The sequence below is a fragment of the Pelophylax lessonae genome (assembly GCF_965119305.1).
Source record: "Pelophylax lessonae genome assembly, chromosome: 3".
Taxonomy (NCBI): Eukaryota; Metazoa; Chordata; class Amphibia; order Anura; family Ranidae; genus Pelophylax; species Pelophylax lessonae.
Genome location: NC_138770.1, coordinates 516466093 through 516489179, shown reverse-complemented (window position 1 = coordinate 516489179; position 23087 = coordinate 516466093). Strand labels below are relative to the sequence as shown.

Below are 23087 nucleotides of genomic sequence, written 5' to 3'. Positions count from 1 at the left end.
AGGAAATAGTTAAACAGTGTGTTTATCACTTTAAAGGCTTAGTTCACATTTTGCACCAGAATGTCAATAGAAAATGAAGCCTTTGTTAGTGACTTTTTTGTCCAACTCATTCCTAATTAAAGTTCAGTAACTCCCTGACCACTGTAAATCTGTTTTCTGTGCGCGATCAATTACAAAAGATGAACTGGGCTTCCCGTATCATGTACCCGGTCTACCTGACAGTCCAGAGTCTACAGGGAAACTATAATTCTTATTATTCTATTGTTCTATGGTCCTATAATTCTATGGTGGGCAAAGAGGTGTCCCAGAGCAGTAGGCAGACTTGCTACGGACATCACTACGCTCAGGAAGTAGAAATCTTCAGGACTCTAATGGTCAGGACTTCCTGCCTGATTAGCTACCATGAAGACATTTTTAAACATAAGGCAACAGATGAATAAGCATGGGCCTGGTGCACAAACTCTGACATTGTGACATTGCTTTAGCAATCCTGGGTAAGACATTCTTCAACTGGCACGTAGTTGGGCTCCAAATGACAAAAAAAAAAAAACACGATCCTAGCCTTTAACCCATGGTCCCACAGCAGCCAGCACTCAGATCCTCTTCTTCTGTCTAGTGTCAGAGTGTAGGCAGGCAGGCACTTGCCATCATCAGACACAATGCATTAAATGTAGTAACGTGGATCAGAGATGCAGCAGTGTGAGTGGAGAAGTAGAGTGGTTTTAGGGGGCTGTAGTTTTAGAGGATTGGTCTTCATTACCAGGACCCGCAGAGGAAGACAATAGGACCATGGAATAAGGTAATATTTCTCTCTGATAAATCATCCCCTGGAAAAACAAGCATTATTATCTGAATTTGCTGGGAGCAACATATTATATTTTTGTGGCCAGCACAGGAGTTGGGTTTTAACTGCTATACAAACAAATTTAAAAGGTAATTGTTCTAGGTATTTATATATTGCTTGCTTGTTCTTGTATCTAAACTTGAAATGTCTAAGGGATTAAAAACTGAGCTCTGTATGCCCGGGAAAAGGAAACGTAGTTCTTTTTTTTTTTTTTTTTAAAAGCTATGCATTCAATATGCTTTAAGGCTACGTTTCCACTAGTGCTACGCCAAAGTCGCGCGATTTAAAGTGCGACTGAGTGCAATTTTGATCTGACTTTACTCTGTCGCATCAAAAGTCGCATCGAAGTAGTGAAGGCACTTTTTGGGTGTCAATCAATCAATGGGCTCTGACTTGTCATGCGACTTTGTTTCCAAAGTCGCTTGACAAGTTGGACTAGTGGAAACGAAGCCTAAGAGCATTGCAGTCTAGTTGTGCATTGCCAAAATGCCCAGACAAAATTTGTATGATCATCTTTCCAAAAGCATTACATGCATTGCATCATATAGAAGTACTTGGCATGTCTATGTGTATGCTTTGTTTAAATTTACTGTATGTATATCTTAAAGTAGAATTCCATGTTTAAATTTGACTGTAGTTTGTTTAGGCTAAGCTGGCCAAATGTGCTGCTTCTATTACATAACTATGTGACCAGCGTGTGCTCTGTAATAGATTGTAGTAGCATTACCTACAGCAAGTAGTAATGGAGAGGCAGGCAAATGACCTCGTTATTTTCCACCTAAGATCTTCTGAGTGGTAGAGAAGCACTGCCCAAGTCTATTTGATTCAGGCAGCATATGTGAAGTTGCTAGTACTTCTGCAATAACACAACACCACTAACTATGAAGCCAACGCTACTACGATATATTTTAGTACACACCGCACCCCCATTGTTCTGTAACTAAAATTAATTTAGGACAGCTTGGCCCAAACAAACTATTTAAAGCCGAAGAAAATTGGAAGTTCTACTTTAAAAGGTAACCTAATCATATTTTTTTGTTTTCTATGCGTTACTTAAATCTGAAATTTAGTGTGGTGGTTTTTTTCTGTGCCATAGAACATTGGCTTAAATTTGTTCATTATGATTAATTTAAATGAACAACTGTGCTGATGACGTTGTTTTTTTTATTTTTTTTGTAGCTCTAATAATGAACTTGATGTGTAAAAATAATAGACAGTTGGACCCAGTTCATAAAGATTCTGTTAAGTAAAATTTGAAGGTTCCACTTTTTTAGACAGATTACCAAATTCTGGAGTTCAGCAAAACCCTAATCTTCTGCATTGACTTGTGGTCCCTGTACGGTGCATGTTCTAACAGTACTGTACTGAAAGAAATGCCCTTTGAAACTTGTAGTCTCTTTTGCTAGTTTTTTTTTTTCCCATAGTACTGCTCTTTTAATAAAAATCGGAATTAAACCCATTTTAGTCAGCTTGTATCAATTCATGTTTATGTAGCAACCTTACCCAAGCTGGAATATACAGCACAACCATTTCTATACCCTTATGGTTTGAAACCTGTTGTAATGAGAGCATGAACATATGCATGAAAATCTAGATATGCATGAATATCTCCTAAGTCTTCTACATTCTTTACTGAATGTCTATTGTATATGTTGTAGATCTTTGGTTACTATTACTTAAACACTACAATGATTGAATGGCTAGGTTAGTTAGCAATATTAAATTCCAAAACTGTTTATGAGCTGAAATGGCAAGTTGACATCTGCCATTTGTTTTCTGTAAATTTTAATTGCTTTAATTACACTCCAAATGTATTTTATTCTCACAATCTTTAAATCCCAAGTTTAGTTAAATAAAAATCAACAAATGAGAACTTATTATCCGTGTGGTGCTGCTGTGCCCTGGATTAGTTGAAATCTTTCTCCTCCTTTCCCCCTCTACCCCTGCCACCCTAATCATCCAGTGCCGCAAGGGTCATACCCTCTATGATTAAAAAACGATGTATAAATGGAGGACGGGCAGATGATTGAATAGTCGTCGCCTCCATTCTTAGATTATTTTTCATTCTTAGAAGCTGTAGTACGGCTTTTATGAATGGAGGAGCTGGGCAGAAACGGCGACATACTTGGGCACTCTTGGTGAATACCTGTCAAAGCTAACATGCAGCAGCTTTAAAGATCCTAAAAAATATTTATATTTTTAAAAAATATATTAGTTGGATGTGTGATCGCTCATATAGTCCCACTCCCTAGGGGGTATTTCATTCTTTGACTTTGCGATGATGGCCACCTACATCTAGGTCTTGTATGATGTGGTAGTATTTTTCCATAAAAAAAAATATTCAACCAAATGTTGGGTCTTTGTCATAGGCAAAGCACCTTGAATAATATCGGAGCTTACTTTTAAGCCTCACTTGGCCAATTAATACTATTGACTGACTAACTGGCCAGCAGAACGCAGGGGCTGTTAGAACAGTTGAGCATTCGTCTTCATCTATAGTTTTTCTAAAGCGCTTGAGACCTGCAGCATTTTCTCTATTTTTATTTTAGGTACTGTCTCTCTTTAACCCCTGCTAGATTCACACAGATGAACAGTAGTTTCTTGGCAGACTATTTTGTGAAGCAGTAGTAGCCTAGCTTCTAGCTGGGAGTGCACAAAACCTCAGTTTTATCCTTAGGCACAAATGTTGCGTTTTCGCTAAGGCCGCATATAGACGGGAGATTATGGTTAAGATCTGACCACCCCATGATTTGTCTTAAACAACAATCAAGATACACATGCTTACATTTGTACCTTCAAGTTTGCTTGTTTAGGCACATTAGCAGATTCCTTGTCCAGACCTATCTGAGGTACCATTTCCCCTCATAGTAAAAAATACATTTGAACAATTGCTCCTTTAGGGCCCTTTCACATGGGCCTGGTGGATGGGAAGGGATGTATGTCTGTTTACATCTGCTTACATTTGAATACATTTAGTTTGCAGGAAAAGAAATGGATACATTTGTGCCCTTTTCCAATTTTGCAGGCATAATTGGATGTCATCTGTTTACGTCTCTGTAAACGTCCATTCCTAGGCAAGAAAAACATTTTGGGTTTAAACTTTTTTTTTTTTTTTTTTCTTCTCCCAAAGTTGGACCAACTTGAAAAATGGAAGTATACTTATGTAAACTGAACATGTAACTGAACATCACTTTACATTGGTTTGCAAAGTGTTTACTTGCTTGACAATAGTAATAGAGTATGTTGGATGTGGAAGATTGTGTCTAATGCTGTTCTGATCTGATCTTCACAGTATAGTTGAATTAGCCAAAATAAAGAGTTGTTGAAGTTTTGTCTTCTACTGATGCAAACCCACCTTTGTATGTATTCTATGCTCAATATTTACCTACATATCTTCATTTATACTAGTTTTTTTTTTTTTTTTTTTAGACCAAAAGAATCAGGATCCAAATACTGCGTAGTTTTTAAAAAAAATGCATATTCATTGAAGAGAACCAAATACATATTGATGGTTGCCCTGTTTAGATAATCTTTGGCTCTGGGCACCTTCTCATTTCAAGAGATTGATGAAGGCTCCTTCAGACACCCCTATATTTTAACCATTGACCTAAATACACACCTGAATATTCTCATGCAATTCTAAAGTGCCCATCTGTAACAGTTGGGCCACAATTCAGGTGGTTGATCAGTTCAATTGTGTATGCAAGTACTAGCATTGTCCAGTGCCTATAGTGTGTGTTAAAAAGTGAGTAATTTTTCAAACACGGATACATACATATGCACACACAGCCTTTTCACTTGTTCTAGTACCCTTTACTAGCTTGACATGCAACACTTTTTGTCATTTTTGGTGCTTTTCTGCCTGCCTTGGGTAAAATCACTGTTGGAGTATAATTGTTTAGCGACTCCCAGGTAATAATTTTGTCATTCTTCTGAGACCTACAGGGGACTGTATCTACATCCTAGATATTTTTACCTTTTTATTTAGATTTAGTGGTTGCTGGGGTTCACACCCTGGTTTGCTGTGAGTGCCCACAATTTGTTTGACCCAGATGGATGGGATTTTTGTTTCAGATAACTCAACAGCCCTGAGAAATGAAGAAATTTGCATTTGAAACTTGAATTCTTATTCCCGTTTCAAGTTTTTTGGGGGGGGGGGGGGGGGGGAGTATTTTGTAGACTATATACATACAATTAGGCCTTGGTCTTTACAGTAGAAATGATTCTAGTTAGCGCTGTCTGCTTAATCTATGGAGCTCTGCATGATTTACTCATAGTGATGCATTTATGACATGGTCCATTAGCGGTTTTGCACCATTCTCCACCCTCATACATGAAGGGCCTCTTCAGTTATAGACCTGATGACATGCTGTCAAAAGTTTTGGCAGAGAGCACGTGCTGCTTCTTGCACATTTCAAGCACTTCCTAAATCTGTAAATGCAAAGAATGTGTGTCAATATAACATCAAATGTACTTACTGCTACCAAGTTATTCTGTCAAATTACGTATTGTTACGAATATGTACGTATTGTTGAAGCACTTCTAATTTACTGATCTAGGAAATGCCTTACCAGTGGTTAGAGTTTCCATCTCTTAAAGAACCTTTTGTCCCTAAACTTACAACAGGAAAAACCTCAGAAGAAATGTCTCAGCCTGTGTCCCACATAAAACAATCAAAACAGGGATGTGGGAGCATGTTGGAGAAAAGCTCAGGTAAGAGTCAAATGGAGTGTGAGGCTGTTTTATCTGTGTAAGGTAAAAAAAATGTTGCTTTAAACATGTTTCCAGGCTACTTGTATGCTACTGTCTTTTATATTTAATATTGACTTCTTTACATTGGTCTTTGACTAGATATGGCTACATTATGTATTGTGATTTTACATTAGTTTATTACATTTAAATATATATAAAAAGTCTTTAACCCTAATCTGTAAGTAGAACTACCTGCCGAGATTGTGTTTATAGAAGAAGCTAAATATTTTCTGCTCCCACTTTTCCTTATTGTTGTGGTTAGGGCCAAACCGATCAAAACTCCAAGATATGCTGGCAAATCTTCGAGATGTGGATGAATTGCCATCATTACAGCCATCCGTGGTCTCCTCTTCTCGGCCAGCAAGCTCACGGCTCAGCGAACAGGAAATAAACAGAACAGATGAAGGTACGCTCTGTTATATTTATGCAGAATTAAACGTGTTACTTATGAGGCACATAATATAGCCAAAATATTAATTTACATTTTTTACACTTTGCTATTATTAACTATTATTATTTGACTTAGGATTGCGATGCACCATTTTCCACCTTAATATATTATTCAGTAAAACACGAATATTAACACACGCCTCTCGGTGGTCGTCTTAGTGGGCTTTAGTGCTTGGGAGGCAGCGCAACTTCTGTATAATGTGACCACTGTTATTTGGTCACATGATCGGGAGCCCATCCCTCAGACTCTTAATCAGAAGCCTTGACTGAGAGCAATCAATTGCAGCTCAGTCAGTGTGCTTAGTGCACAAATGAGCATGCTGTTCACATAAGTCTCATGCTGCTGTTTATGAATATGTGTAGTTACGCAGTCAGCAAGAGGTTTAAAGAAGTTGGTGGATCACATGTCATGATTTTGTCATGTTTAGGTGTGTGCTGCATAAAGGGAGTACCTGTTTGTGCACATCCAAATGTGCTCTGAAACATATGGGCACCCTAAGATAAGGGATAGTTTTAAAAAATTCAGACTTGGCCTACAGTCTTGCATCAGCCATAACTTTGACCTCTGACAGGTTAAGGGAATATTGATTAACTTGTTACAATGGCACCCGAAAGTCAGTGGTATATATTAGGCAGAAAGTAAGCATGTTCTCCCTGAAGTTGATGTGTTTAAAAGAAGAAAAAATGGTCATCACAGTTGTGTATGGGGCTGAGTAGTTGCAAACCAGTCAGGTTGGCCATATTGACCTGTGTCCAAAGCCAAAAGCACCTATATAGAGCAATGGAAGGAGGTGGCCTGCTCTGATGAATCACGGTTCTTTTACATCATCGGGATGGCTGAGTGCGCGTGCGTCAGTTTACATGGGGAACCAATGGGACCAGGATGCAGTATGGGAAGAAGGCAAGCCAGCGGAGGCAGTATGATGCTTTAAGCAATGTTCTGGTGGGAAATCCTTGGTCCTGCTATTCATGTTGATGTTGCTTGACACATACCACCTAAACATTGTTGCTGACCAAGTACTTCCTTTCATAGAAACTGTTTTATCTGATGGCAGTGATCTCTTTCAGCAGAATGTTCCCTGCCACACTTCAAAAATGGTTCAAGAATGGTTTTGAGGAGCACGACGAGTTTGAGGTGTTGACTTGCTTTCCAAAATGCTGCAGACCTCAATCTAGTCAAGCATCTGTGGAATATGCTAAAAAAGTTTGATACATGGAGGCCCCACTTTGCAACTTGCATGACAAAAGGGGAAGCTCTGCTTGTCTGCTTTCTCTGCCCTCCCGCTGGCCCATTTGGCACCTTTTTAGGAAGGAGCAAGTAACCCTCCCCTCAGCCTTCTGGTACCTGTGGACTGCGGCCCATTCACAAAGTGCACTGCCGGTTTTCCTTAGTCAAGATGGCAGGGCCAGCACCCGATAGCTGATTGAAGAATCGGTTCGGGTGAGGGCACCGCTGGATTGCATGGACAGGTAAGTGTGAAAAACACAAGGCCCCTCTGAGTGCAGTATTGACCGTTTATTATAACATTAAAGGGTTAAAAACACTTACAAGATATTCCACGTAATGAAAACCAAGAGACATCCTATGATCAGCCAACAGCATCGCCTGTAACCAAGAGGAGAGGAGCTGATACTCGGCTAGCCAGTGTCCAGGGGGCTGCTAGTATGTAAGCGTGCAGCGAACACACAGCGCGGTCGAGCTTCCAGGAACCACGCTGGAACGCAGGCGGCCGGTGTACGCTGCCGAAGGATGGTGACGTTTCAGGGCATGCTCGGCTCCTTCATCAGACCTTCATCAGAGGTCTGTTGAAGGAGCCGAGCATGCTCCCAAACATGTTACCACCCACCCATACCTGACACCGGCCCCGTGCGTTCCATCGTGGTTTCTAGAAGCCTGACTGCGCTGTGTGTTCGCTGCACGCTTACATACTAGCAGCCCCCTGGACACTGGCTAGCCGACTATCGGCTCATCTCCTCTTGGTTACAGGCGATGCTGTTGGCTGATCACAGGCTGTCTCTTGACTTTCATTACATGGAATATCTTGTAAGTGTTTTTAACCCTTTAATGTTCTAATAAATAGTCCATACTGCACTTAGAGGCACCTTGTGTTTGTCATACATTCCACAGAGCTGCTTCTCCTCATAAGTGCTGCCCGAGTGCATGCTGACCAAAACCACCCTTTGGATCCAGGGCTCAGCCCCACAAAAGTGCCCATATTTTCTACTTTTTCTGGACAGGTAAGTGCCCTAATATTAAAAACCGGCTTGGTTACCATGGCATATCTTCAGAGGTCTAGTGGAGTTCATGCATACATGGGTCAGGGTTGATTTGGTGGAAAAAGGAGCGGTTTTGGTGGCAAAAGGGGGACCTACTTTATAATAAGTGGATGGCCATAAAATTATGTCTGATCAGGGTATATTGAGACAAAAGAGCAGTACAACATATTCACTGTGCAGCATTAGTGTTTTTTTTTTTTTTCTACCGATTAGTCAAACCTGTAAAAATTCAGTTAAAAGTAGTAATTCTTTCAATCCCGAATGTACAGTTGTACATTTTTGGCTTGCAGGGTTCCCATATTTCTAACATTAGGCTTAATTGAGGTAATTGTTGAGAAACATAATAATTCTGTATTTTTATCAACTTCTGTTACTAATAGATGCTAGATCCCAAGCATAGCTGATTTAAATAGTAGGAGGTAAGAAATGTTGGTGCCCCTGGCAAATCAGTGCTCTTATGATTCATCTGACTCCTCCACACATGTGCATGTTGCAGGAAACTAGTTACTAAGCAACTACATTCAATACATCTTTTCTTCTAATCTTCTACTAAGCATCTGTCACATTTGTTGTGGCTGTCGATGTACTGAGGCTTCTTCACATTACCATTTTTTTTCCTTTCCTGTTCATTTAGTTTATCATACGTGTTGTGTTAATGTCTGATGGGAAACAGATTGAGGCAGAAAAGGATTATTCAAAAATGAAGTGAAGGTTTTCATTTTGTTATCAAGATGACAAAAGCTGGCAAATAAACACCACAAACCACTGTAATAGTGCAGGAACATGAAATCAAATTTAACTTTTAAATTCTGATCATGAAGAAGGAAGATTAGTTGCTATGTGTTACTACAGTTTTCCTTTTTTTTCTTAGCACATTATTAATGATCCTTGGTGGGTGTTTTTCTTTAAGTGCTGTACACTGTACCTGTCCATACATTTGTTAATTGGTTAATCATAATGAACTTGATTTATCATGCAGTTCATTCAATTAGAATTCCGGGATAACCGGAATTATAAAAATACTCCCTTTTACCTCCTTACATACATACTTGCTAACCTGTGCAAGTAAGATGCATATACTTGCCTCTTTTCATGCCGCTCCAGTCCGTTCCTATGATCTCCCTGGTGTCAGCCAGTGGCCAGCTGCAGGGGAGAGCGCACTTGACAACGCCTGGTAAAGCCTGGAGCTGTGATGTCACCCATAGATTAAACTGGCCGGTATCTTGTCGGCACTCCCTCTTCTGCCCTACAGCCTCCACTGGCTGACACATGGGAGCCTACCAGGTGGCCAGACAAGAGCGGAATAAAAATAGGTAAGTATATGCATCTTTCTTACACAGGTTAGTACGCATGTGTGTTAGGAGGGGAGAAAGTATTTTTAAGATTAGCTAGGGTTATCCCAGAATTCTGCTTTAGGCCCTGTTTGCACTAGTGCAATTTCTCCTGCATCTACTGTCCCGCTGCAACATACAACAATAAAAATCACATGGTCAATGGCAGGGTTTGACAAGCGCCAGGTCACCATAGGGACCAGAAACCACGTCCTGGCGCCTGGGCTGCCGCCAGCCCACTCACTGCAACTCCTGACAAGGCAGGGGAGGGGGCAGGCTGCTTCTCCTCTCCTCTGCCCGTGTAAGGTCCGAGGATGAACGGCTTCTCTCTGAGGTGGGGGCTCTCTTCTGCTACCCATGTTGCGTTGTGGCCAAGCTGGCCTTCCTTCCCCCAGAGCCCACCTACACGGTACAGGTCAACGGTGGGGGGGGACCTGGCAGCCTGTGTGGCCTTTACCTGACCTAGCAGCTGGACTGTCACTACTGAGGGAGCTGGAGGTTTTCTGGTGGAGGATGAAGCACGAGGGCTGCCTGGGCTGTGTGCTCCTGTGGTCATCCTGTGACACGCTGAGCTGGTGTTCTATCGAATAGTGCACTTCTTGGAAAGTTGTTTGCGGTGTGCTGTGAGGTGGATAGGGGTGGATTTAAAGTCTCACAAAGGCTTTATTTAGATTTGCAGTTGGGTGGTAAAAATGTGCAGTAGAGACATGCCACCCACCAACATCCACCCTTAAGCTAAAAAAGGGAGCAGATGAGGGTATTTTACATGCTGCAGTCACAATGCATTTTCCCCTATAACTGGGCTTTCTGGCCAGCCTATACACCTGATGTTACATTGCAGTTATTGACTGCCCGCTCTGCTGTAAGTTAGGGTTAGGGGGCGCAAATTACTTGCCCTTCCCTGGGGCGCTGACAACCCACGCTACAGAAAAAAAAAAAACTGGCTCCTACAATCATAGCAAATTTGTCAAGCCCTGGTCTATGGTGCCTGTCAGCATTAATGCAACATGGTGCATTGTGGCTTTTAAAAAGGTGCAGGTGTTTCTTCTGTTTAGTATAGTGCATTTTTGGCCCCATAGCGCATTTGAAAATGTGCATGCTTTTTTTTGGCAGAGTTTTGTGTTTACCAGTGAACTACAAAAATGCGCTAACCTTGACATAAAACATGTATATTTAAAGGCAAAGCTTTATTACACTGTAAACAGCAAAGTATGTGAATTGGGTGGAAATAAAGGTATAAATCCAATCCCCACTTCACAAGAAGAGGTGATCAAATATAGGTACCAAAGATACACAATGATAGCTAAGGTGCTGAGAATATATGAAAAATATTTATTGGGCACTTGTGCCTGGTGAAGGAACTAAATACATACATGGACACAAGACATCATAAAAGCATTTAAAAACAAACAAACAGTGGATTGCATCAACTTGGACCAAGAACATATAGCTGATGGTGCGGTTCAAAGCATATATGGGGATAACCATACTCTTAAGGGAATATGCAGTGCTTCAATCATGCAGGGGTCCTGGACACAGCTGAAAATAATCCTGTGTGGAAAAAATCATTATATGGCGGATATGCTGTAGCAGGGCCAACATGTGAACGGAAGTAGAGCAAAGTCCACTGGGGCAATATCCAGAAGTTGGGTTAGAAAGCTATTGGTTATCCAAACAAGAATAATCCTGTGATGGTATAATGGAATGAAAATTCCCCCAAAGTGGTGATTAGAGCCCAGTTGGTGGTGGTATCCCAGAGAATGCGAACCAGCCCTAGAGTAGTGCAGTTTCCTCCAGCAGGGGCCGTTAGGTCTAGTGTAAGAGGTACAAACTGTCCAGTCACTGGTTAGACACCCGACCACAATGGATACGTGGATAATGGTAATAAGGTCTTCCGTGCTGGTTGTAGAGGATATCATGCACCATACTACATGCGGACAAGATAAGAAGAGTTCATACCTCCGTGTTTGGTGAGATGACCCCGCCGGCTCATGCAGTTTGCTGTCGGCGTCTTCCCTTCCGTGCTGGCTCCAGCCTCGTTCCAGGTGGTGACGAGTGGGTCCGTGGATGCCGGCCCTACGTCACTTCCGGTATAGCGAGCAACTCAGCAGGGGGAGCCGTGGTTGAGCCGATGATGCAGGGGTCAAACAAACACACCAGGGAGGTTGGTCCAAGTGGTGCAGTCCAACTGGTGCTGCCGCTGGCGCGTTTCACCGACCTTGCGTCGGTTTCATCAGAGCTGGCCTATCTGGAACCAACCTCTTTATATTATTTTTCTCTTTATTACACTGGACCTTAGAAATGTTAGATACAAGCCATCAAGATAATATATATGAAAAGTGTACACTCCCTAAGGATTCGCATTGCTCACGATCACACACAGATTTTCCAACTTGTAAAATCTCTGCAGCTGGACTGACCTCCATTTTTGCCATTGAGAAAAAGCAACTGCGTGTCTGAAAATGGCATCGTGGCTTCTATTCTTAGCAAGACGTGCCACTTAGAACTCACCTAGCATTAGAGAAATATAGGCAGGCCATCATTTCTGAGACATGACTGCAAAAGTTTGCTCAAATATTGGCAAAATATATATAGTTCTCTTGGATAATCTTTTTGAATATCCAAAAGTGGAGTGTCACTTTAAGCTATAGACGGTAACCAGTTGTGGACAACTGTGAGCGTACATAATCGAAAGTACACAAGGTGTATGCCCTGTCCTTCTGCTCCCCAGCACTTGCTTGGCAGTTCTTGTTCAAATTATAGCTGAGAGTTATACCAGCCTTGCGGGATCAAAATTTGGCCAGTTCAGCTATAGCTGGCAAAGCTGATCATTGTATTTTGACAGCAGGGAATTCTCCCCGCTGTCAGAATACATAGGCTCAGGGGGAGGATCTCTCGTACATTGTAGATTTTCAACTGACCCATAGAATCCAGGAAAATAATTCCTTCCTCCTTTCTGGGAGGTGGTAATGATGAATGAACGCTTGGTTTGGGGCAGGGACTACAGTCCCCAGACTATTCGAGAAACCTGGTCTCCACAGGAGTCAATGCCCCCCCCCCCCCCCCCCATCAACATTCTGGAACGAAGTGCCATAAGACTGACCCCCCCCCCCCACCAAACTCCTCACCTGCACAGTCACACAGTCAAAGTGCAATCTGACAACACAGCTGTGACCTACACAACATATTAAGGTGGTACCAGAAGTCAGCCAGCCTTAAAGAAGAAAGTCCAATTTCATTCCTGGGCATAGAATATATTATATCTTCCAACTGTCTCCACTGTCCACATACCGGGAGTGGAGATTTGGCAAGTGGACTTCTGAGTCACCAACACCTGGCCTCAGGAGGAGGCGTCCAAGATCTTCCTGGTGGTCTGTCAGAAACTGGTAAAACCAGATGTGGACATAATAGCCTCCAGACTCGACAAGAAACTGGACAGAATTTGGAACCCACAAAGGGAAAGAAAGAGGAGAAATGGGACTTTGTGATACCCCTAAAGTGTGAAAAAAATAAAATATAAAATAACATATTTATTTAGAATATCATTAAAAATTAACCCTTGGAATAGTATGCTACATACACAGTATCACACATTGTAGATAAAAAATGTTGCATCAATATTTATACCAGGGACTGATACCAAAGTAGTCTGGGATACAGGAACACAAGAGTTATAAAAAACTGGACAGGTTTGTAGTCAATTCCAGGGATACCCTGGCTTTTGCAATGGATGCTCTGATGATTCCTTGGTCTCCATTCAGACTGGTCTATGCAACCCCTCCAATGAAGAGTCCTTCTCTACTGCTCTGCAAACAGATGAATAGATTCTGGCGATTCTCAATGCTCTAAATTGGCCCAGAAGAACCCTCTCTTCCACTCTGCTTCTCATTTTCTGACTTAAACAGCATAGCTGTTAAAACCCAGGGCCTTAAGGATAGGGGCATTGCTGACTGTCATTCCACCTTGCTGAAAGTAAGAAATACTTCTCCTAAGATTCACAATTGCATCTGGATGGCCTACTTTTTGGCTGTTGTGAAAGCAGGCACCTCAACCCTGGAATATTCAATTTCTCCACTTGTCCTTCCTGTCTGATCTAGCCCAGCATGTGACTCTTAGAGCTCTTAACGGGAAAGGTTTCTGCCTTTATCCATTCTATTCCAGAAACTTTGGATTCTCACTCTTCTTAAGGCCTTTATACAAGGATTTTTTTCAGTGTTAATCCCCCACTCCTACCTTCTGCGTCCCCATGGGATCGGAATCTGGTGCTTTCGGGTGCCCAGACCCTCTTCCTTCCTTTCAGCTCAATGATGAAGAGAATTGTCCTCCCTTATCATGTGCTCTTCTCCCAAACATGTCATGCCAAGGAGATTTCACTCCACTGCCTGGATGTGGTCAGAGTGATTAGGGTCTACCTATCCACAAAATCCTCCTTGTACCTTTTTCCTTTTTGTACTCCCTGAAAGTCCCAAGAAAAGACATCATGCCGATTCTTCCACCATTGCTTAGTGGCTGCTGATTTCCAGGAAGGTTCTCCCCTTCCCTATTAGTTCCCATTCCACCAGTCTTTTTGGCGTTTCTTGGGCCTTTCAGTATCGAGCATGCGTTTTGCAGAGTTGTAAGGCCACTACATGGTCTCCTGTTCATACTTTTTCAAAGTTGCTGCTTTGATTCCCTACCACAGCGTCCTTAAAGATGTTGTCCTGAGTGTTAAGGGTATGTTCACCCTTCTTTTTGTGGCCTGTTTGCTGCTATTCACTATGTTGTTGCTCCCTCAGTTTATTGCTTGAGGACATCCCACGGTCTGATTTCCTGTCCTGTATGTTAGTTAAGATAATGGAAATTTTGACTTGCATGTTAATTTCATATCTTGGAGTACAGTACAAGACATAGGCCCCTCCCTTTTGTCCTCTATTTCTCCTTATTGACTGCTACAAAAAGTTCTATGAGTGGTTGAAGTTATTATGAGGTTGCGCTGGAAGCATTCCCTGCAAAGCTTTTGCCAGTGTCCAGTTACCATAGGTAGCAGCATATTACCCAATGTTTGACTTCCTGTCCTGTACTCCAAGACATAGAATTTACAGGTCAAAGATAAAATTGAAAAGTAAAAAAAGCCCTTATTTAATTGTAAATGCTTTTGCGTCATTCTAGAATAAAATGTATACTTTATCTATAGTGACCATGTATTTTTTTTTTTTTAAATAATACTGATAAAATGAAATAAGAAATTTTTTATTTTTTTTTGTCTATGCATTGCAAAAGAAAAAATCAAAAGCTCTGGTGACTTGGGGGTCCCCAAGGAATTCCCTTAGTTTGCAGGGATTTCCTGTCACTTCCTGTTTTGGCTGTGGGACAGGAAGTGAAGGTAAATCTCTCCAATGGGACACAGATAGAAAAAAAATAACCCTCCATTGGTCTATCTGAAATGAAAAAAAATGTTTTGCCTATAATTCTTCTATAAAGATGGCATTTTCTTGACCCAAATGTGTGTGTGTGTGTGTGTGTGTATGCATGTGTATGTATATATATATATATATATATATATATATATATATATATATATAATGTGTGTGTGTATGTATATGTGTATGTGTATATATATATATATATATATATATATATATATATATATATATATATATATATATATAAATAATATAATTTTAAATAAAACCATGGTGATTCTGAATATTTTTTTTTTTTTCCTCTCTTGCGCAGTTGAAGCATTAACATTTCCACCATCGTCTGGAAAATCTTTTATTATGGGACCTGATGAAGCATTAGAAAATGAACTGGGTTTAGGAGAATTGGCAGGACTTACAGTAGCCAATGAAGCAGACTCCATGACATATGATGTAAGTTCTATGGTATATATTACGCTTTAAGGTCATGCCAATATATATATATTTTTTTACCCATTTAGTATGTTCTTGTTAAGAATTATAAAACTAATTTGGTAGTGCTCTTTGATGTTTTGAAAAACAAGCCTGTTTTTATAGTGCAGCACGTGGCAAGTGTGCTCAGCAATGCTTTTTTTTCTGAATAGGTCCTTAGATTTGTTCATATGTAACTTTTTTTTTTTTTTTTTACAGGTTGCAAACAATAAAGATGCTCTTAGAAAAACATGGAATCCCAAATTCACTCTTAGAAGTCATTTTGATGGAATTCGTGGCCTTGCATTCCACCCAACAGAGCCTGTCCTGATAACTGCATCAGAAGATCATACATTAAAAATGTGGAATCTACAAAAGACTGCCCCAGCAAAAAAGTTTGTTTTTTTTTTTTTTTTTTTCCTTTTCTTTTTTTGCTTTTCAGTTGTCCCTGAAGTGTTTCTGAAGGGAAGAATTTTCTAAAGGAAAAATAATAAACGTGTTATACTTGCCTGCTCTGTGCAATGGTTTTACACAGAGCGTCCTCGATCCTCCACTTTTTGGGTCCCCTGCTGGCGGTTCTGGCTCCTTCCCCCTGCCAAGTGCCTCTGATAGCAAGCCTCCCACTATTGGGGCACTCAAGCAGGCTTGTTTCTGAGCTGCACTCTGAGTGTCCATTCACACAGTGTGGCTCAGCCCCTCTTTCCTCATTGGCTCACTAGCTGTGATTGACAGCTATTCCGCTGCTGTGTGAGCCAATGAAGTGAGGGAGACCCGGGAGGGCCCCTGCTCTCGTGCAACGCTGGATCAAGATAGGACTCGGGTAAATATAAGGGGGGAGGAGGGGAAGAGGAGTGCTGCACCCAGAAGGTTTTTTACCCTAATGTATAGAATGCATTAAGGTAAAAAACCTAGAGCCTTTAGAATCACTTTACCTCTTAGCGCTGGCCGTTCCTGTCGCTTTAAGAGGTTTAAGACGCTGGGAGGTGGGGCACAGCTTAAGATTACGTGACCACCGTGATAAGCGGTCAGAAAACTCCCGATCGCTCATTGCTTTCGGTTAGGGGACAGTAACTGTGCTGGGATCCTGTAGCGCGCACGCTTTCAGCACAGGTCTATACAAAGCAAGGACCAGGCGCCGAGAGGCCGCATATTTGCATACGGCCAGCACCAAGGGGTTAACACTGCATCTGGTTATTCAAATTGAAACCCTTTTTGCCATCTATGGTTGCCTAGTTGTTTTTATTTGCATTGTGGTCTATAAACTTTGAGTTTATGTGAGTAACAAAGTTATCTCTTGACATTTATTTTAAATGTGCAGATTCAGGTGTTAATGCTCTATTCCTGCAGGATTTTATTAGTCTTTTTTTTTTTTTTTTTTTCTTTTCAAACTTTTTTTTCCGCCACTATTTTATATATATCTCTTGCCTCAGAAATTATTTATATTACTATTTTGATTCATAGGTGGTTGTTTTTGACTTTAGTAATCATTTTATTTTCCATCAGATTTAACCTTCATTGAGCCTTTGTCTTGCATCTCAGCGGAATACTGTATAATTGACCTACGGGCGCTCCGTATGTCCGTAAATCATCCTATTTTTTGCGGATGATTTACGGACATAATGTATCTCAATGGCATTGCGGATGTCATCCGCTGACATACGATTTTCTTCCTTTCAGTTCTGTTCTGTTTTTTGGAACGGAACAGAACCCTATTTTTCCTCCGTTTTAAAAAAACAGGAAGCAAAATCAAATGTCAGCGGTGTCATCCGCTGACATCCGCAATGCCCATACACTTACATTATGTCCGTATATCATCCGCAAACGGATGGGATGATATGTAGAAGTATACTCAAATATATATCGTCCCTTGGAACATATACAATGGTATAAGTAGCGCAGGTATAATTGAGGAGAAATGACGTAGTTAAAACCCGTCACATCTTATTATAGTCCTTAAACGTCCATCAGTGGCAAAATTTCAAAACAAGGGGTTAATTCCTCCAGCAATAGTCCAATCCACCAAGTGAGAAACACCACCAAGTGTTGGGGTCACCACTGCTCTACACCTCCACCGATGTGATAATGGGGGGAATGGCAACTCACCAGAAGCTGTGGCCCACCTATTTGCATAGGACAGGCAAACAAGCTGTTGTAACACAAATCCCACTCAGGAGTGATTACTGCTGCTATTACTGGATTTCAATCTCGGGTAGTCACGTGTCTCCCTTCTCCTCCCGATAATTGCTCAAATGGTGAACATAGGGGGAAAGAAGGAACCGCACTAGTGTGATATTGTTTCACCCATCAGATAATTTATTCAAAAAAACCCCAATACAAATGTACTCACAAACGCATTAAAACCATATGCCTTCAATATCCTAGTAGATATCAGTGCTACGGGTACCGTGGTATGCTGTGTCGATCCTGCTCACCCTCTCCACGCTGGTGTCTCGGATCTCCAAAGCTGCCGCTCGTGTCCCCCGTGCACTTCCGGTCGCCGTAAGGTTCATGCCCTGACGCGTTTCGTCATTTCCGACTTTTTCAAAGGGCGTGAACCTTACGGCACGGCGTCCGATTATATAGGAGTGTCTGCTGACGGTTTTGACGAGGATCTAATGACCCGCCCTCATATGTAAATTGGGCCGCTCCATGACAGCGAGCACTTCCGCCCACATCGGACCGCTGAAAAGGTCCTACATCCTGCTTGTCTTGCCCATACTTAGGTCCTATTCCCGTAAGGCTACACTACACGATTATCTGGTTTCCCATTAGTCATACAATGTGCAGTGGGCGGTCGTACCAAATACAGTATACAGCCGCCGTTATCATAATTGTATTACATTAATCTACGGTGTCCCATTGATTAGAATGGTATACATTTAGGTGGTCTTGTGAATACAAGACATACCCATATACCGTCAGCATGCTCCTCCCATATTCATGTAATAATAAATATACAATGAAATACAGGCTAATTATCCTTATACACCTCATAATAATGTGCATATCGAAAATTATATAGAAAATTACATAAAAATCACATTCACAATATCTACTACACTCCCCATAACAGACAGTGTAAGTAACAATAAATTAAAAAATATTTTGTAAAATTCCAAAAAATTAAAAATGAAATTGAAAATAAAATTGAAAATAAAATTGTGCAACACTCAATGTCCAATACCACATGTGTGGTCACGAATGATTTCCCAAAAGATGCCAACCAATGCAACACATCAGAAGTCGATATGGATAATAGTGGGATCCAATAGGAATCCACACAAAGCAATTAAATTATATTATATATAAAAAGGTCTAAAATTTAAAGTTAAAATTTTAAAATTTAAAATTAAAACACTTATTAAATGGTCTCAAAACCTGATACTCACACTACAATCCCATTTTCTAAAAAGAACTTTAAGGGTTAAAAAATACAATTAGAACTGTAAACTACAACAAAGGTGCATTCTCCCCCTATGTACTGTCCATCAAAGATCACTGATGAAACAGTTCAGGTCCAAATCTATGTTTAACCCTTTGGGGACCAGGGCCTGGGTGAGAAAAATCCATCTGGTTTCGCATTTGGATAGTTCTCGAACCCAGTTAGATCCCCTCCAGGATGGAGTCACCCTCTCTACACCCCAAAACTGTAGATCAGTGGGGTCCTGGTTATGATGCCTCCTAAAATGCTCCGATACGCTGTGGTCCTTAAAGCCATTTATAATGTTTGTGATGTGTTCACCTACACGTTTCTTAACGGTCCTTTTTGTTCTACCAATGTAAATTAAATTACACGGACACATTAAGGCATATACTACGTGTGTGGTGTCACAAGTTATTAAACTTTGAATTTTAAACTGTTTCCCTATAGCTGGGACCTCAAACACTTCCCTTTTCCTCAAATTATTTTTAGTGAATGAGCACGCCCGACAACGCCCACATTTGTGGAAACCTTTCCTATCAGGGAAGAAGGGAACGTTTGGGGGGTCCAAAACCTTTTTTACCACTCTGTCCCCAAAATTGGGGGCTTTACGGTATATAAAGGAGGGGTTAGTTGGAAGAACTGGGCCTAGTACCCTATCTTTTAAAAGCATAGGCCAGTGCTTTTCAAAAATTGCCTCAACATTTCTGTAGTCACTTGAAAAGTCCGAGAGGAAACTCCATTCCTTCCCATTATCTACAGACTTGGTTTTGTTTTTTAAAACCTCAGATCTAGGCAACTCGAGAATCTTTTTAATCTCTAAATCCAACTCATCTTCCTCGTATCCTTTTTGAATGAACCTCTCTTTGATAACAGCTGATTGTGTCATGAAATCATCATCAAACGTACAGTTACGCTTCACCCTCATGAGTTGGCCCCTGGGAATGTTCTTCAACCACGTAGGGTGGTGGCCACTCATGATGGAAAGGTAACTGTTACGATCTGTTTTTTTTAAAAAAGACCTTTGTTGCAAACCCTGTAAAATGTCTAAAAATGGTCACATCTAAAAATTGTATACTTGTCCTGTCCCAGTGAAATTCCAGCTTGATATTATTGGGATTGGAATTTAGATGGGACATAAATAATAACAGATGGGATGATATGCGGACATACAAAGCGGATGACACAAGTGTCATTTGCTCCGTGAAAAAAAAAAAAGAGCGGAGCCAAAAAACTGAACGGCCGTGTGAAAGAGCCCTTAGTGTACGTTAATTTAGCTTACAGCTAGAAAAGTCCTCTTAAGGCTACACGCACATGGGCAGAAAAAAAATACCGCTGTTCGAAGCATTTTTCTTTCTTAATGCCTCAGTATTAGCCAATATGTCCATGGACATTGTAGTGTTTTATATTCTTGTTTCAGAGCAGTGTTTAGGGACATGAATAAAATGCCCCAAACTTGTGTTCAGAGAGAAGCGTAATGCCATAATTTGGGCATATGTGCTTAATTTCAGGCTAGTGGCTATAACAAATTAATGTTCTGGCCAGTAGAATTGACTTGCATGCATATGCCTTACACACAGGAACATACGCACATATATGCATTGATGCACATAAACACGCACCAGATACTGGATTTATCTGCCAGCTGCTGGCAGAAAGTGTAAATCGTCATTTCTCTTTCGTTCATTGACGGACACAGCTCCATATCATCTTGACCCTTGGGTTTATGCTGCCCCCTACAGGAGTAGGACACTTGGCGGAAAAAAGTTTGACTACGCCTATAGAGCAGTCCTAGGGGATATACTCCCACTTCCTGCTGTAGGTCTTCAGTTTTTTTTTTTCTGCCTAGTAAGGAGTATGGATCTCTGGTCCTAACATTTTTTCAGTTTAAATGGAATTTTTTGCTTCTTTTATTATTTTCTGTTTCTGCGAGAACTACACTCAACTGCTGGACTGGGCGATGGATTGGATATTCAAGATCCTTACCGTCTTTCCAGGCCAGCCAGCGAGCCTCGACCCCTGACCTCAGGTCTGCCATGAAATAACCCTACTGGATGAAGGTTGGCTGGCCAGTGTACGCCTTGCAAGGTCTCATAGCCCTGGTCACAACCTGAGTCACAGCGTGCCTCTAGCATGCAGCACCCCATTCCAAGATGGTGTGGTGGTCTGCCTGGAGCGGTGCCTGCTCTGTCCCATGGTGTTGTGCGGTGGGTGGATATGCTTGTTTTTATGATTTGAGGCCGGGGGGGGGGGGGTTGTGTAGTCCGGCGGCCATTTTCCTTTGCTATCACACGGCGGCCATATTTCTGAAGCCTATGGAGCGGTGAATCAGCGGTGGGCCTCTGGTGTCAGTTCCTGAACTTTCTTTCTCTCTGATCGCTACACTGGCACTCTGTCCCTGTACCTGAGTTGGGGATAGTGAGTCCTTGTGGGTGCTAAATGGCTCCCTTTTGCGCTATAGCGGTACTTGGTGCGCTGGGACTTGTAGTGCCGCTGGTGCAGTGGTGGGGGGAGGGGTACTTTACAGCAATTTTCTAAATTTTTGTTGGTGGTCCCCAGGTTAACCCGTGGAGACCCTGGAGCACGTGTCACCTCCTGACCCCCTCTCAGAGGCTTCAGGGCCCTTTGGGTCCAAGTCCGCTTTGTCTGCTATGACGGCGGTCCTGCAGTTGCTAGTGTCCAAGGTAGATATGATAAGACGAGCAAAAAGCGTCCTCCACCTTCACCCTGCATCCTCGGTCTCCTCAGATTCTAAGGTTGATTTGGCCGCCGTGGACGTGAGTCACCCTACTGGCTCTGCTTCCATGCACCCAAAGTGCTCTGAATCCTCTTCCACTACAGCCGTGCATGAAATGGCGCTAGTGGATGCACTGATTGTATCAGTGTGGGAAACGTTATAATTGGAGGACACCGATACGGCTGCACAGGTGCACTTTGGTACCCGCAGAGCCTCAAAGATGGCAAAGGTATTCCCCTCTCGCCTATTTCAACAGCATTGTCGCGAGTCAGTGGGGTACCTAAGCGTTTCGCTAGAAAGGTATCCTTTTGACGAGTCCCTATTAAAGAAGCTGACAGTACCACCTGGGGTGGATACTCAGGTTTCCAGGTTTAATAAAGCCACCCTTCTCCCGGTGGAGGACTCTGTTCTTTAACCAATTCAGTACAGGGCACTTTCACCCCCTTCCTGCATAGGCCAATTTTAAGCTTTTAGTGCTGTTGCATTTTGAATGACAATTGCGCAGTCATGCAACACTGTACCTAAACCAAATTTGGAATATTTTTCCCACAAATGGAGCTTTCTTTTGGTGATATTTGATCACCGCAAGGTGGTGGTATTTGATCATCGCAAGGTTTTTTTTCTTTTTTGCTAAACAAAAGACTTGCAAGTTTGAAGAAAAAGTTTTTTGTTTGTTATAAAATTTTGTAAAGAAGTTTTTCCCTGCACTGACGAGCACTGATGAGGCCGCACTGACAGGCACTAATATGCAGCACTGATGGGTAACACTGATATGCAGCATTGATGCGCACTGATAGGGGGCAATGATGGGCACTGGTGGGTGGCACTGATGAGGAGGTCACTGACAGGCTCCCTGAGCACTGATTGTCATCCCTGGTGGCCATAGGTGGGCAATCCCTGATGGCTCTAGTGGCATTCTCCAAGGGTCTGCACTGGTAATAAATGCTCTGATTACCAGCACAGACCCCTCTCCATCAGGAGAGCCGCCGATCGGCTCTCTTCAGCACGAACTGAGAAAAGCTGATCAACAGCACTTCCTATTTCCTATTTTCTACCCAACCAGCTGTGATTGGTTACAGCTTGTCACATGGTAAAGAGCCTATGTCATAGGCTCTTTACCGGGATCGGAGATGCGGTGTGTCAGAGTGACACAACGCACCACCGATCACCGCTCTGCATGCCCCCCGGGGGGCGTGCAGAGCCGCCTATGCTGCTAGAAGTCATGACACCCAGTCAGGATAGAGCAACCACTTTGTTGCCGTCATTTTGTTATATGACGGGAGGGAAGTGGTTAAGGACCCTTTTGAGGAGAGTGCTGAATCTCTGGTTCGATACCTTTTTTACCATGGCCGGTTCCATTCTGCAGCCAGTTTTTGCCATACCCTTGCTTTCCCAGACCTTAATG

General features: G+C 41.9%; 1 protein-coding gene across 2 annotated transcripts in view; it reads left to right on the top strand.

Annotated features, from left to right (window-relative positions):
- Positions 1-23087, top strand: part of STRN (striatin) — a 239659-nt gene that overhangs the window by 124455 nt on the left and 92117 nt on the right. For both annotated transcript variants that reach the window (XM_082252290.1, XM_082252289.1), the window contains 3 exons: positions 5859-6002; positions 15370-15506; positions 15744-15919. In XM_082252290.1, coding sequence (XP_082108416.1) covers positions 5859-6002; positions 15370-15506; positions 15744-15919 — 457 coding nt within the window. The remainder of the gene's footprint in view (positions 1-5858; positions 6003-15369; positions 15507-15743; positions 15920-23087) is intronic.